General features: G+C 44.8%; 1 protein-coding gene across 2 annotated transcripts; it reads right to left on the bottom strand.

Annotated features, from left to right (window-relative positions):
* Window positions 1–1,886: 1,886 nt before the first annotated feature.
* Window positions 1,887–13,326, bottom strand: LOC148131636 (uncharacterized). Of its 2 annotated transcripts, none has more exons than XM_026687322.2 (4): window positions 13,026–13,326; window positions 7,967–8,712; window positions 4,668–4,782; window positions 1,887–3,144 (listed from the first exon to the last, which is right to left on the bottom strand). In XM_026687322.2, exons 1-4 carry the CDS (start codon window positions 13,120–13,122, stop codon window positions 2,027–2,029), a joined length of 2,076 nt encoding a protein of 691 aa, XP_026543107.2. In that variant the 5' UTR covers window positions 13,123–13,326; the 3' UTR covers window positions 1,887–2,026. The 2 variants fall into 2 exon arrangements, with proteins under 2 accessions (XP_026543107.2, XP_087809141.1); XM_087953015.1 differs by lacking the exon at window positions 13,026–13,326 and adding an exon at window positions 11,659–11,856.
* Window positions 13,327–15,751: the final 2,425 nt, after the last annotated feature.

Raw genomic sequence — 15,751 nt, 5'->3', positions numbered from 1 at the left:
AAGAGTCCTGTGGAAAAATCAGGTGGGATAAAGGCTGATGACTTCTTTTTATCGGTCCACGATAAAGTGTCTTCACATATTGTATAACAGTATGGTACGCTGGTTCAACAGCCGCGGACAGGAAAGTACTACAGAGGGATAAATTTGGCACAAGAAACCATTTGTTGCTGCCTAACACCACTGTATGACATCGCCAGGTCTCTTCAGCAAAGTAAGGGAGATACTTAAGGATGATTCACATCCTGGTCGGTGTCTTTTCTCACTTTTACCATCAGGCAGAAGACACAGTAGAGCCAGCCAAACAGGTTTAAAAACAGCTTTGATCCATGGGCTGTCACTCCTAAATACAACTACAATCACTCCATGCATACATATGACTGATTTCTTGTAGAAGAACCATTTTCTATATTATTTATGTTGTATTCTATTTATGTTATGGACAGCACCAGCAGGAGAAAAATCAATTTTGTTGTATATACGTACAATGACAATAAAGATTATTATATCATTTTTTCCAGTGCCTTTGAAACTTCGAATAGTCACTAAATGAACTCTTGTAAGTTGAGGAATACCTGTACTTGTGATGCTCCCTCTGGTTTAGGAAAGATATCTATTCTTTTTCTCTCAGCTTCTGAAAACAGGTTGAGCGCCAGATCAGAAGCAGGCAAACTCTGCTGTGCCCGTTTTTAAACCTTGCATGGTGTCATCCCAAAATGGCTGCCAGGATGGGCCTAACTAGATGCATTCCCAACGTGCTATTCAAAGCTCGACCTGGCTGATGGGAACTGCAATCTTACACCACCTTCAAGGGCACTTTAAGAAAGTGCATTGTGTAGACCAGTATTTCTCAACCGTGGCAATTTGATGTGTGGACTTCAGCTCCCAGAGTTCCCCAGCTAGTATGGGAATTGGCAGCTAAAATCTCCACATCTTCAAGTCACACGGTTAGAAAACACTAATGTAGGTTAATGATCCCCAACTTTGATAACTAGTAGACTCTGTAGATTCCAGGTCCCCCCCAAATTCCCAGCAAATGGTTAGCTCTGGAAATGTGTCCTGGACCAGATAAATCTAAATTTCTATGTAAGCACTCAATGTGGGACGTGGTGGCTCGGTGGCTAAGACGCTGAGCTTGTCGATCAGAATGGTCAGCAGTTCGGCGGTGTGTAACAGTGAGCTTCTGTTACTTCTCTCAGCTTCTGCCAACCTAGCAAAAGCATGTAAAAATGCAAGTAGAAAAATAGGGACCACTTTGGTGAGAAGGTAGCAGTGTTCCGTGCGCCTTCAGCGTTTAGTCATGCCAGCCACATGACCACGGAGACGTCTTCGGACAGTGCTGGCTCTTCGGCTTTTAAACGGAGATGAGCACTGCCCCCTAGAGTCAGGAACGAGTAGCATGTATGTGCGAGGGGAATCTTTACATTTACCTTTAAGCACTCAACTTATCTTTGTGGGATAGAAATATGTTTTAAAAATAATAAATCGGGGGCCTAGCCCAACATTCTACATATGTCATGCAGCGGCCAATCTGGAAAATTCACCAACATGAATGGAGGGACCATAAATCTTTCATCTTGGGGTTCCCCAACAACTGGTGTTTAAAAGAGGCTGCTGGTGATTCAGAAAATAGCAAAGAGCCATCAAGCAGCCACTGATAGCTAGATCCACTCCACCCCTTTCCTCCCCCATCCCATTTGTGCAGCTGCCTTTAAAGGTGGACATTTGCATCTGATGGCAGAAAATCCCACTTAATGATTAAGTCATCCTTTCCCAGAATGAGTCAAAGTTAGACAACAACAAAAACCACAACATACACAGTGGGATCAATAAAAACACACATCTTACAAAAATGTAAGATGCACAAGCCGGATCAATCTCTTTGTATGTTTTTTTTTTTTAAAAAGGAGCCTTTATTATTATAATCCTCACAGTGCACTAAAAATACTCAAGGAGGGGGGAGGGGTTCTCCACCTGCTATAAAGGGGAGAACAAGGGTGGTCATTCTTAGGTCTACTCATGGACACACCTATACAGTGTGCACCTTTTTATGTTTTTTAAGATCCGAGCTGGAAACGAAACTTTTGGGGCACTCGGAGCACTCGTACGGCTTCTCCCCCGTGTGGGTGCGCTGGTGCGTGATCAGGTTGGCTTTGACGCTGAAGCTCTTCCCACAGTAGGGGCAGCTGTACGGCTTCTCCCCAGTATGCCTCCGCTGGTGCTGGACCAGGTGCGCCAGTTGGCTGAAGTTGTTGCCGCAGTACGAGCAGTTGTACGGCTTCTCGCCCGTGTGCACCCGCTTGTGGGTCAGCAGCCGAGAGTTCGTCACGAAGCGCTTCCCGCACTCCAAGCAGGGGTACGGCTTCTCACCCGTGTGGGATTTCTTGTGGATGTTGAGGTTGCCTTTCTGGCTAAAGCTCTTGCCGCATTCAAAGCAGTGGTGCGGTTTTCCTCCCGGATCACTTTTGTCAAGGCTCGGAAAAGGGGATTCCCAGGAGAGCCTCTTCCGGCAGGCGGTGCCTTTGGCCGGTTTTTCTCCCTTCGGCAGCGCTCCCAAGTGAGCGGAGCTGGGTTGAGGCAAGCGTCTGCTTTCAGGGCTTTTCCTCTTAGCCTTACACTTGCAGACCATATCTTGGTTTTCGGGCCCTTCTTCGTCCCTTCTCAGGGCGGCGCTACGTTTGGGCAAGTCGCTCTCACGTGGCCAGCCTTTCCACGGCTGCTCTCCAGCACTGGCATTCTCCTGCGTCCCTGAGCTTGACTTTTTAGACAACCGTTCCTCACAGGGGCTGCATCGTTGCACTTTCTCAGTCTGTACCTTCTGATTCTTAAAGAAACCCAGGCTTGGACAGAGGCCATTTTCAGCAAGGGCCTTGGCTGCTGCCGCCGCCGCCGCCTTCTTCTTCTTCTTCTTCTTCTGACTGACGGGTGCCTCTTGACTGCTCCTCTCACTTTCACCCGAAGAGCGAGCCTGTTTTATACTTTTCCCTGGATAGTGTACTTGGTGGCTCCTGTGAACCTCTTCTAGCTCAGGGTTCGATATCAACTTCCCTGTGATTTTTTCCAAGGGGATACCCCATTCCATTGGCTCCGATATTCCCAGCAGAAGGGGGTTTTGCTTCTGGTTGTCCTGGGCAGACTCCTTAGGTTCTGAAAGAAGCAAGCAAACGACCCATGAAAAACCATGAAGGAGTCATTCATTGGCTAGATTCCTTCATCGTGTTCAAACTCAAGTTGCTGGACAGGTCAAAAGATCTTCTTCACCCTAAGCTAAGCTGTAACAGATGGAAAACCCCTGGCCACATGCAGCAGGCCTGCCCAAGCTTCTGATTAGGAGGGGCAAATGAAATGGATTTTGTAATTTGTTAAATAACATACCACCCCCAAAAGTGGGTGGAAACGTCTGTGCATCTTGTTCAGCAAATGTTGCTAAAGCCCAACCCACCCTTTGGCCTCTGCCTCCCAGCAACTTGCCTTCTTGCAGTAAACAGCAAACAGCCCGGTCAGCTTCAACACAGCCTGATTAGCCCAAGCAGCTGGTTGTCCGTTGGATCGGCCTCCTGACGATCAGCTGTTTCAGGCTGCAGGGATTGCCATCACTTATTGCTGCCTCCGTGCACCCCATTTTCGGCCTCCGCATCCTGTTTTTGTCCTCCGTGCACCCTGTTTTCCACCTCCGCACGCCCCATTTTCCTCCCGTTCCAATCCCCACTGCCCAGAACGGGCCGAAAATGGAGTGTGCAGAGGCCAAAAATGGGGTATGCAGAGGCGGCAATAGGCAGTGGCAATCCATGCAGCCTGAAACAGCTGATCATCAGAAGGCTGATCCAACCGACAATCAGCTGTTTGTGCTAAACAGGCTGTTTGCTGCAAGGAGGCAAATTGCTGGAAGGCAGAGGCAGATTTTTTTTTCTTGTTTTCTTCCCCAAAAGCTTCCCAGAATTTCCAAAACATCCCATTTCTAATTTACCCCCAATGTTCTATAATTTCCCCACAACTGTATTATTTTACTTTTCCTGTTCACTACTTGTAATCTAGTTGGTTAAGACTTTTCCTGCTGAATATTTTGGGATGGGTAGGGAGTACAGCTGCAAATATTAAACAACCTCCCAAGCCAGCTGATACCTTTGTTATATTGGTTATTTGTTTGCTCTGAAAATGGTCGTCTTTCTCTACTCCACTGTATCATAGATGCATCAGGCATGCTGGCTATTTAACCTAGGAATTTTCCGTCAAGGCATCTGACCAGCAGAAGACTTGGGAAAATGGTATATAGGACTGTATATTGAGGGAGATGCCATGAAGTGTCTCGAAGAAAAGTGATATATATGTGTGCACACACAGCAACTCCAACATCACAAAGCCCTGAGCCACTTTCTGCAAGAGCAAAGGGACGAATTTGTTAGTGTGTGTGTGTAATTCCAAAGAAGAAGAAAAATAGTATCTGTGTCCCATTGTTTTCCTTTGAATTATTTCATCAGAACAGATCAGTTTTCATTATTGAGCAAAAGAGATCAACCACTGCACAAAAACTGAACAGGCGCTATTACCCACAACTTATAGTGGCAAATTCTGGATTTGAATTAACGTTTCTGCAGGTCAGTCCTCCCTTTGTCTTTCTGGGGCCTGTTTTCTTGAAGAAGATATTGATGAACACAGCGCTTCAATCTTACCCAAGATGGTTTCATCTTCTTCCTCATCTATGGAGATACAGCTTTCCACAGCGTCTGAGGGATCACGTTCAGATGTGGGGGAATTCACCAATTCCTCCTCTAGAAGTCCAGGCACCTGAAGAACAAAAGACACCCATATGCCTGGTTAGCCAACATATAGGCAGACGGTTTTGATACGGTCGGCAGCCTTAAAGAAATTAAACAAGTTTGCTTGGAAGAAGAGAATCAAGGATCCTTCTTCAGACTTTTATAATGGGGGGAAAAAAAAAGGAAGATCATATAACTCCTCTACGTATCTCCAAATTCCTTTAGTCCAGGGGTCTCCAAACATGGCAACTTTAAGAGTTGTGGACTTCAACTCCCAGAATTCCCTAGCCAGCATAGCTGGCTGGAGAATTCTGGGAGGTGAAGTCCACAAGCCTTAAAGCTGCCATGTTTGGAGACCCCTGCTTTAGTCAAATGGACCAAACTTCCATTGTCATAGCCAGGCTTGTTTTCCAACTCATCAGAAAATTGCCTCAGGGAGATATTCTTTTTTTTTTTTTTTTTTTGGGGGTGGGGGTGTCGTTCGGTTTTCTACAGTAAGTCCTCAATTTACGACCATTGTCAGGACCAGAACTTCAGTTGCTAAGCAATGCGGTCATTAAATGATTTTTTGCCCATTTTTATGACCTTTTTTTTTTTTACTACATTTGTTAAGTTCAGTGAATCTGGCTTTCCCCGTTGACTTTTACTTGTCAGAAGCCTCCTGGGTAGGTCGCAAATGGCTATCTCTGTGACCCCAGGATGTCATAAATTCCTGCTAGTTGCCAAGAGCCTCATTTTTGATCACGTGACTGCAGAAACACTGCGGTGGTTGTAAGTCACCCAGAGTCACTTGGCTGAGTTGGGCAGCTACAACAATCGAACAAACAAGAGTCCTTTTTTTTTCACCAAAACATACCTTTGAACAGTTGATAAACAAATGGTTGTAAGTCAAGGACAATCTGTACTTTAATTTCCAAAATAACGTTCAGTAACTACTATGCCACATCAAGCCTCGCATCCACTATTTCTACATGTGCCCTTTTGGCATCTGTTTTTTTGTATTGATCCCAGCTTATTTCTGTTTTGACTGTTCATTGATTTATGTCAGCCTGCATCTTTGCTTTCTTTCAAGCTTGCTGCCAGCTGCCGTGGAAACAGTGTGTGTGTGTGTGTGTGTGTGTGTGTGTGTGTGTGTGTGTGTGTGTGTGTGAGCACTGGGTATCTGGGATGGAAAGCTGTGCAGGAAGTGGAAGTGAAATTTTTGAGAAGCGGTGAGAAGGTCTGGTCTCAGGAAGGCCAGCTTGGGTTTTTTAGCAATTTTCAAGACCAACCGTCCAGGCTTCGGAGTGTACGAAGGAGGAACGATGCACCTGGACTAGAGACTTTCCCAAAACATTTTTCTGACTGATGATTGAACTCTGGTTGCCTGATTACCGGGGTGGGGTGGGGAGTGAGACGTCTCTGGAGTTGGCTTTAGCTTATTGCTTTGCACGAATTTTCTTTAGTTCTTGTCTTAACTTTGCTGCATTCAGTTAGTTCCTAGTAAGAGTATCTTTTCTCTAATCTATGAAGGGGTTTTCTTTCCTGGGGATTGAATGGAGGCAGCCCTGATACTGTAGTTGAGGGACACCTAAATCAAAACAGACAGACAAATAATTGCTTCACTCTCCTTGAAGTGCCCTAAAAATGCTGGTAAATCGAGTCCTCAATGTTCTGTCGTCATTTCTGTCAACGCAGCTCAGATTTATATGCAGTTCATAGAAATACACACACACACACACACACACACACACATGAAAAGACATATTGCAGAAATGTACGATTCTGGCCTACCTACGTCATCCTGCAAATGGTATAAACCAGGGGTCCCCAACTCCTGGCTCTTGGACCGGCACTAGGCCGCAGCATGACAGAAGCCGGGCCACACAAACAAGCGAAGCCCCATCCATGGGATGCAGGGAGCCCATGAAACCAGGCCCCCTCCGGTCCGCAGAAAAACCTCTTCCCACAGAACCAGACCCTGGTGCCCAAAAGGTTGGGGGCCGCTGGTATAAACCACCACAGATGTCATAGCATTAACATAAATTTAAGTGAATGCAACAGAGTGCATAGGTGGAATAACTGCACTGAAATGTGTTTGTCTCTTAAACCCACAAAATGGAGGTTCGTTACATCAACATTTTGTCATCGCAAAAGGCTTCTTTTCTTTAGATTAAATGTACCCAGTTCTCTCATCCTCTCCTTGATGTTTCACCTTAAATCAACCTCACTGGATGCCTTTCTCTGAACAAATTCCAGTTTCTTGGGATGAAATTCAGGGATAGTCTTGGTAGCTGGGTTCACACAATTTACTTAAAAGCATGCTGCATATAATTCATACAATTATAATTCATACAATTATTGTTATTTCGGCCTAAACTGAATCCAGAGAGTGGGCTGATTAAAAAAAAAAAAAACAGACTGAGCATATTGTGTATCGTGCCAACCTTATAAAGGACCTCCTCAGTGCAAAACAGATTGAAACTACTGTATTAATTCACATGATTTGGAAATAATATTCCTACTGCTGCAACCTCAAACTCTATCTGGCTTTTTCCCAAAGGTGCTTTTTCAAGAGGCAATTGGACTTTCTTCTTTCAGAAAGTCCGGTTGCCTCTTGAAAAAAAGCACCTTTGGGACAACTATGACCTGAATGACTGAGAATCTCCATAGACATTTGGCTTTTTTGTAGCCAATGCAGAAAAGGGACGTTCACATTTAGAAATTAAGGGCCACAAGAATTGGCTGAATTTGTGTCACATTTGGTTGTTAAATGATATGCCCTAGTGAGAATAAAGGTAAAGGTTCCCCTCACATGCGTGCTACTCGTTTCTGGCTCTAGGGGGCGGTACTCATCTCCGTTACAAAGCTGAAGAGCCACGTCTCCATGGTCACGTGGCCGGCATGACTAAATGTTGAAGGCGCACAGAACGCTGTTCCCTTCCCACCAAAGTGGTCCCTATTTTTCTACTTGCATTTTTTACATGCTTTCGAACTGCTAGGTTGGCAGAAGCTGGGACAAGTAACGGGAGCTCACTCTGTTATACAGCGCTAGAGATTCGAAGCGCTGAACTGCCAACCTTTCTGATCGACAAGCTCAGCATCTTAGCCACTGTGAGAATTCCCACTAGTGAGAATACCTGGCGATATTTTATAGACTTGCAAAAAGGCCACATTTTGAAGTTGCACCTCAAAATTGTGGCACTGGAAGAGCCTATGAACCACACTCTTACCTTTTGTTTACAAGACTCCGTTTCTTGCAAGCGAAGGAGGAACTTTTCTGCTAGGGCCAAGGCCTGAGAACATGTGGCCGGACCACTTTTACAGACCCAGATCTGCATCTCCAGTGGCAAGATGGTCAGGAACTGCTCCAGGATCACTAGATCCACAATTTGTTCCTTGGTGCGCCTCTCCGGCAGAAGCCACTGGCGACAAAGCTCTTGGAGTTCGTTCAAGACCGCTCGGGGCCCCTCGATTTCCTGGTAGCAGAAATGCCGGAAATGTTGGCGTTTTATCTCCAAGCTGTCCGGGTCAACCTCGGTCAAGGCCTGCTCTTTCAAAGGCCCCGATCTTGTCAAGTTCTCGGGGGCTTTCTGCGGTTCCCTGCTGATACCCTGCACGACGGGCCTCCCCATTGTACGCCCTTCCTTGGACAACTGGTTGGGCTGTTTCATCATCCGATAGGAAGCCTTGAACGCCATCATGTCCTCCTCAGAGACCGACTCAAACAACCGTGATGGTCTCCAAACAGAGTAAAGAGAAGGCACCATCGCCAATCCTTTCTGCTGTTGAGTTTTCTGGCTCTCTTGCAGGCCTATGCCCAGTCCCTGTTTGTTTTGCAGTAGAGCTGCCCCTGTCAGGATGTTTTTTGCTGTTTCCCCACGGAAAATACGAGAGTTTCTTTCCCCTTGGTTTGCAAAGGGATTTGGCCCCCACAGGTGACATGACGCCATCTTAGTTGCTGGCTGGACAATCTGAACTGGAAAAAGAAAATTGCCCAATGATGAATTCAGTTTAATGTCTACTGTACATTTCAGCCTTATGTTGTACTTGAATGTGGCTTTTAAAATAACCTAAATGCTTTAGGGGGCAGCTAATGTCAGGCAGATTGACCACAAAGACTCTAGTTTTATCCTCAGGCTATACGTAAGATTAGGAATAGGAGAAGCTGAATCTTCTCTCTATGGGATATTATGAGGATTGTGAGAAGATTGTGGGAATGCAACTCACTGCTATCCCTTTGCACAAGCAAGCCTGCCAAGTTTGTGGCTAGCTGAGAAAAAAAAAAGCAAAATTCCACAGGAATCTTGAATTCTAAATATTTGTTTTAATATAAATGTTTCAGATACTTTTTCCTTCTCTTCTGGGACAATTTTCATTATTCTGATAAATGGAAGGGGGGGGGGGGGGAATCACTGCATAAAATTGGTTGGATTATTTCAAGGCTTTTTCTCGCCTGCTTTTTCTGTTTGTACTTCAGCAGCTAAATACATATTAAGACGCCCACCTATAGGTAAGTCCTTGAGTTACGACTACAAAAAGCCCAAAATTTACATTGCTAAGTGAAACGTTTGGTAAGTGAGTTCTGACCCAGTGTATGAGGTTTTATTGCCACAACTGTTAAGTGAAATCACTGCATTTAAGTTAGTAACATGGTTTAAGTGAATCTGGCTTCCCCATTGACTTTATTTTTATTTTATTTTATTTATTTAATTTATATTGCCGCCTATTCGCCCATGGTGACTGGAGGCGGCTTACACAATGTAAAACCGTATTTAAAACAAAAAAATAATAAAAACAATAACAATCGACAAAAAGAATCAAATAAATTAGTAAAGTACAATAGAAGAAAATCTGGGAAAACAAAAAAACGAAAACCAACTCCCACCCCCTCCCTGACAACAGCAGGTCACACTAGCCATTTGATGGGCTCCATCCCGCTCTGGGTTCCCCAGGCCCACTGGCAGAACCAGGTCTTCAGTGCCTTCCGGAAGAGTGCTAGAATGGGGGCCATTCTAATCTCTGGGGGAATGACGTTCCAGAGAGACGGGTCCCATCAGGTGTATTTCCCTCAGGGGTGGGACCCGCAACATTCCCGGCCTCCTCGCTCTAACGGGTCGGGTAGATGTCACTGGCAAGAGTGATAACCTGGTCCCAAGCCATGAAGGGCTTTAAAGGTGACAACCAGCACCTTGAATTGTACCCGGAAGCAAATTGGCAACCAATGCAGCTCCTGCAGGAGAGGTGACACATGTGCACACCGGGGTCTGCATAAAACCATGCAGGCCACTGCATTTTGCACCAACTGGAGCTTCCAGATGCTCTTCAAGGGCAGCCCCATGTGCACCGCGTTGCAATAATAACTCTGCTTGTCAGAAGGTCACGAAATCTGATCACATGACCCCACAACACTCCAACGGCCATAAACATGAATCCGTTGACAAGAATTCTGATCACGTGACCATGGGGATGCTGCAACGGTCCTAAGTGTGAAAAACGGTCATTAGTCACTTTTTTTTCAGTGCCGTTTGAATGTAACTTTGAATGGTCACTAAATGAACTGTTGTTAAGTCGAGGACTACCTGTGTATCCGTTTTAATTCAGGTCCCTGCACAGGAAGGAAGTTGGACTTTTTCAACTCTATGATTCGCCTATGCAAAACAGAACCTTTCAGGTCTAGTCATTAATGTGGTGTTTCTCAATCTGGGCCATTTTCCGGCTTGCAGACTTCAACTCCCAGAATTCCCCAGCCAGCATATTAGCCAGGGAATTCTGGGAGTTGAAGTTGGCAAGGTTGAGAAACATTGCACTGGCGTCTCTAAATTACAGAAATCAGAATAATGTTTTGTCAAACAATCTATTCCAATTTACCTGAAAATCTGTAAGAGGTGCTAACCCCTTGAGATTACTCCTGTTTTTTTTTAGCCAGAGCAATAATAAATTTGCACCCCTCAATTTAGAATGCCAAAAAATGGCATTTAGGAAGGAAAAAGTACAATTTCAAGGTTTTTTTTCCTCCGATACTGGAAAAAAAATAATACTTGTACTCAAATGGGATGAGAAGCATCCTAGTCTTTAATTCTAAGATTACAGTTGCATAATATGCCCAACCAACTCAGTTACTGTGCAAGAGAAAATAGCTGCCACTGGAAGCTGGCACGAAGCTGTCAGACAACCCACTCAAACCAGGGCATTTTACACATACACATAGAAGTACACGGGATGGCATATCTCCTGTCTAGATCCTGCAGGGGGCCGATTGAGGTCCGTACCATTGCAGACAAAACTGGGGGAAATTTACCAATCCTATTTCTTTCATCCCGTTTTCCTCTGCTGTTTCCATGGATTTGTGTTTGTGAAAAAAAAGGAAAAGAGAGGCAAAGGTCCTACATTACAGTGGTCCTGATTTTTGCAGGGCCATTCCAGGTCAATCGCTGCATTGGCAGCAGGAGGAAGAAATTAATCCGCTGTTAATGCTCTTGTCCCAATTTTCTTGACCTAACTAGCAGGTTGACTGATTGATGTTTAGTGCAACCACCTAGAATCCCAGAGCTGTTTGGGGGGTTAAAACTAATTCCATCTTCATACAACCATAGTTCCAATTTAGTTCTGTGGTTGTATGACACAGGCTACCTGAGGGACAGCTGCAGGAATTAGTATTGCTTTACTATTAACAATGGATGGGCCTTGAGGATTTAGTAAAAATGGAAATAGATCTTTGAATAGAAGATCTTGGGAGAACTCAGGGGAAAAAACCCTACAGTTTATCCCTCATCACTGTATAATCAGTGTAACCTGGGGTGGATAAAAAGTAGATTAGGATCTATTATTCTACTATTGGATGGGTTTGAATAGATCAGCAGGGGTCTCCAATTGCTACTTAAGAAGTAAAAACCAGGCCAGTTAATCCAAATTCTGAGGATACTTTTATTGTAGAGATGGAGAATCAGCAAAACTCTAGGAGTTATTCAGGGCAACTCCCAGGAAACCTGACCATTGTGAGGGATTCTGAATGTTGTAGTGGGACATTAATATCTGGAAGGCTGCAGGTCGCCATTTCTGTTTTATTAGACTAACTGAAACTTTCCAAAATACTTTACAACTTTCCAACATTCTTCAATGGGCAACCTAATTTTAAAAATTCAGGAAAAAAAAAGAGAGGAAAAAAACAAGACTTGGGTTTAAAACATGCATGTGCCCCATTCCTGATTGTTTCTTCAAAATAATTGCCCCCCAAAAGTCATTTTTCCTTTCAAAATAATTTTGGATCTGTCATTTCTACAACAGGGTAAGCAGTGATTTGGAATCAGGAATCATTTTTTTATTTTTTATATCAGTTTCACTGCAGGCACTTCAGCTGTTTTGTTTCTTCAGTCTGGAGATGCTTATGAAAAATAAAATAGTTGTGTCAGTCTTTTTACAAAACTATTAAAAGCAATCTAGGGAAGCTCCAAAAAGTTGGAGAAAATTAACCGGATAGATTGTGGAATAAAAACTAGACTCCTGATACTTTTCATTACTGCATTTAATTACAGCTGTCTTTATTTTGAATGTTACACTGGATGCAGGTGTACAATTCATTTTATTTTGATCCAGTTTACCTTTTGAATAAAGCGATGCATTCCAAGTTAAAACCAAAGCTTTATTTAGAAATATTCTGGGATAGCTGCTTTTGCATGGTTTTATAATACCTCCCCTGTGCTTTATAGTACCATTCCTAGGTATTTTAATGTTTTGTTTGTTATTTTTCACTCCTTAATAGCCAAGTCATCTGTTTACCAAACTCGGATTACTGAGCAGATGGGAAACTTGGTTGTTTATATATCATTCAACCTCAAATCATCACGAAGCAATTAGCAAAACTTACTTCTGGACAGCCAAGGGCAGGACTAAACCTAAGTTTCTCCCCCCCCCCCTTCCTAAGTGCGATCTTATTTCCTGATCAAGGATCCCGGATCATAAGTTTCTTACTTTCTCCGTGGGGGTGGGGTGGGGGGTGATAAATCACACCGCAAGTCACGGGGAGAAAAAGCGATCCTGCTCCGGAAAAAAAAAGGGGGGGTCACATCATCACAAATCATACTCATCGCCTACTTAGAGGAGTCTTCCAGCAACTGGGACGCTCCTGCGCGCAAGGGCGGCTTTGCAGCCGAACAATTCCAGCAGCAAAAGCGCGCTGCCTGCTGGAGCGGCTGGCCGGACTACAACTCCTATGGTGCCCAGCCCAGATCTTCTTTCCCTTGCAACCCGCCTCTCCCCAGCCCGGGCTTCCCCTCCTGGCCGGCTACTCACCTTCCCTTTGCAGCCTTTGCATCGCGCCTCTCCGCCGCTGCATCCCAACTTTCAGGGATCGGTGACCCTCTCCATGGCACCCGGGATGGAGGAGCATACAAAGGGCAGTTTCTCACCCAGGGAGGAAGGAGCCGAAGCCAGGACAGGAAGGAGGAGGAGGAGGAGGGAGGAGGTGGAGGAGGAGGAGACGACCCTTCCCACCCATTTCCACCCAGCCTCCCCCTCCTCCCGCCACAAATCTGGACCTTTCTAGGCAGGAGAGCTCGGTGCCTTTAACCTTTTGCGAAAAGGGACCGGCGCAGGCGCGGGAGCGCGCGGGCTCCAGGGGCGGCCGAGCGGAGCCCCGCGGGGACGGGAGGCGCGAGCGAGTCCGAAGGGCTGACACGTGCTCGGATTTTGGCGGACGCGCGAAGTGGGGGGGGGGGGACGAGTTTGCGTGGTCTGGCCACGTGTTTGTGGGGGAAGTCTCCTTAAATCTCGGCGGAGGAGCATTGCCCCAAAGAAATGGTGTAGACAGGGTCTTCTGCTTTGTGTGTGTGTGTGTGGGGGGGGGGGTTGGACTAGATGACCTACAAGGTCCCTTCCAACTCTTAAAGCTATTAGATTAGATTAAACTCAGCGCTTGTTGCGTTAACAGGTGGTCCTCGTCTTACGACCACAAATTTCGGCCTACGACCACCAACATTTCCGTGGCTAAGCAAGGCGGTGGTTAAACAAGCCTCGCCCCGTTTTACGAATTTGCCTTGCCACAGTGGTTTTAAGCGAAAATGCTGCAGTGGCGAAGTTAAATAGCGCGATGGCTAAGGGAATCTGGCTTTGCTTGTTCAGAAAGGTCACAAATCACAAAAGGTTGCAATACTGGCTGTCCTCCAACTTGCAACCACAATTGAGACCAACGTTGGGGAACTCACCAAATTTGCAGATGACACTAAGCTGGCAGGAATAACCCACACCCCAGAAGACAATCTCAGCATCCAAAAAGATGTTGACAGTCTTGAACAATGGGCCCCATCTAACAAAATTAAATGTAAGGTGGAGAAACGCCAAGTTTTACACCAAGGCAGGAAAAACTAAGGATATAAGTACAGTTTCACTGAAACCAGGCTCAAAAATGGTAACTGTGAGAGGGACCTTGGAGTCCTAGTGGACGATCATTTAAATATGAGCCAGCAGTGTGTGGCAGCAGCCAAAAAAACTAATACAATCCTTGGTTATATAAACAGAAGCATAGATACTTCAAAATCACGTGAAGTATTAGTACTGCTTTATAAAACCTTGGTTAGTTCACACCTTGAATACTGCATTGTGTTTTGGTCACATTATTACCAAAAAGATGTTGAGACTTCGAACACCAGCGACAATGCTACTTGTCCTTCAAAGCGACCTTGATTATGTGTCTGAATTGTCAGACAATTGGCAATTCCAAATCTTAACCAACAAATGCTCTGTCCTACACATTGGTAAAAAAAATCTACACCTGTGGTGGGATTCATTTTTTTTTACTACCAGTTCTGTGGGTGTGGCTTGGTGGGCGTGGCAGGGGAAGGATACTGTAAAATCTCCAGTCAGAGGTGATATTTTCCGGTTCTCCAAACTACTCAAAATTTCCACTACCGGTTCTCCAGAACTGGTCAGAACATGCTGGATACCACCTCTTGCAGTACACCAAATACAAACTAGGCGGATATGACCTCGTTGATGATCCTCACTCTGTCAAGGACCTTGGAGTTCTCATATCAAATGACCTAAGCGCCGGAGCTCACTGTAACAGCATTGCCAAAAAGGCATTAAAAGTTGTAAATTAGATCTACAACTTTTAATGCCTTTTTGGCAATGCTGTTACAGTGAGCTCTGGCACTTAGGTCATTTGATACGAAGCTTCTCCTCCAGAAATATCGAATTGTTAACTAGAGCATACAAAACTTTTGCTAGACCAATACTCAAATACAGCTCTTCAGTCTTGAATCTGCACTGTATATGGGACATTAGTACAATTGAGCGAGTCCAGAAGTATTTCACGAGAAGACTACACTCTTCTGCTCGCAACTGAATACCCTATATCACCAGGCTTGAGATTTGGGCCTTGGACAACCTTGAACTATTGCTGGCTACAGGTAGACTTAAGCGTAGCACACAAAATTATCTGCTACAATATCCTACCAGTCAACGACTACTTCAGTTTCAACCACAACAATACAAGAGCACACAACAGATACAAACTCAATGTAAACTGCTTCAAACTCGATTGCAGAAAGTACAACTTCAAGCAACAGAGTGGTCAATGCCTGGAATGCACTACCTGGCTCTGTTGTTATATCCTCTAACCGCCACTCCTTTAACCTCAAACTATCCACTACTGACCTCACCCCAATCCTAAGAGGTCTGTAAGGGGCGTGCATAAGTGCACCATCGTGCCTACTGTCCCTGTCCTGTTGTCCCCACTTATTCGTACCTATTTCCTGTATTCTTACTCATGTTTATACTTATACCTATTATCTTGTAAGAGATTGACAAATAAAATAAATAAATAAAAATAAACTAAGATGATTAAGGACCTAGAGACTAGAACATATGAAGATTAGCTGCAGAAATGATAGCAGTATTCCAATATTTGAGGGGTTGCCACAAAAAAAGAGGGGGGTTGACCTCGTCCCAAAGGTGCTTTTTCCAGGAGGCAACTGGGCTTCCTTGTTTTTCTTTTGAAAGATGTTTAGCTTCTCATCCAA

The sequence above is a fragment of the Notechis scutatus genome, chromosome 2 (genome assembly GCF_049901735.1).
Source record: "Notechis scutatus isolate UNSWTSFEM ecotype Mainland chromosome 2, rNotScu1.2, whole genome shotgun sequence".
NCBI lineage: Eukaryota > Metazoa > Chordata > Lepidosauria > Squamata > Elapidae > Notechis > Notechis scutatus.
This window is presented reverse-complemented; position numbering and strand designations above follow the sequence as displayed.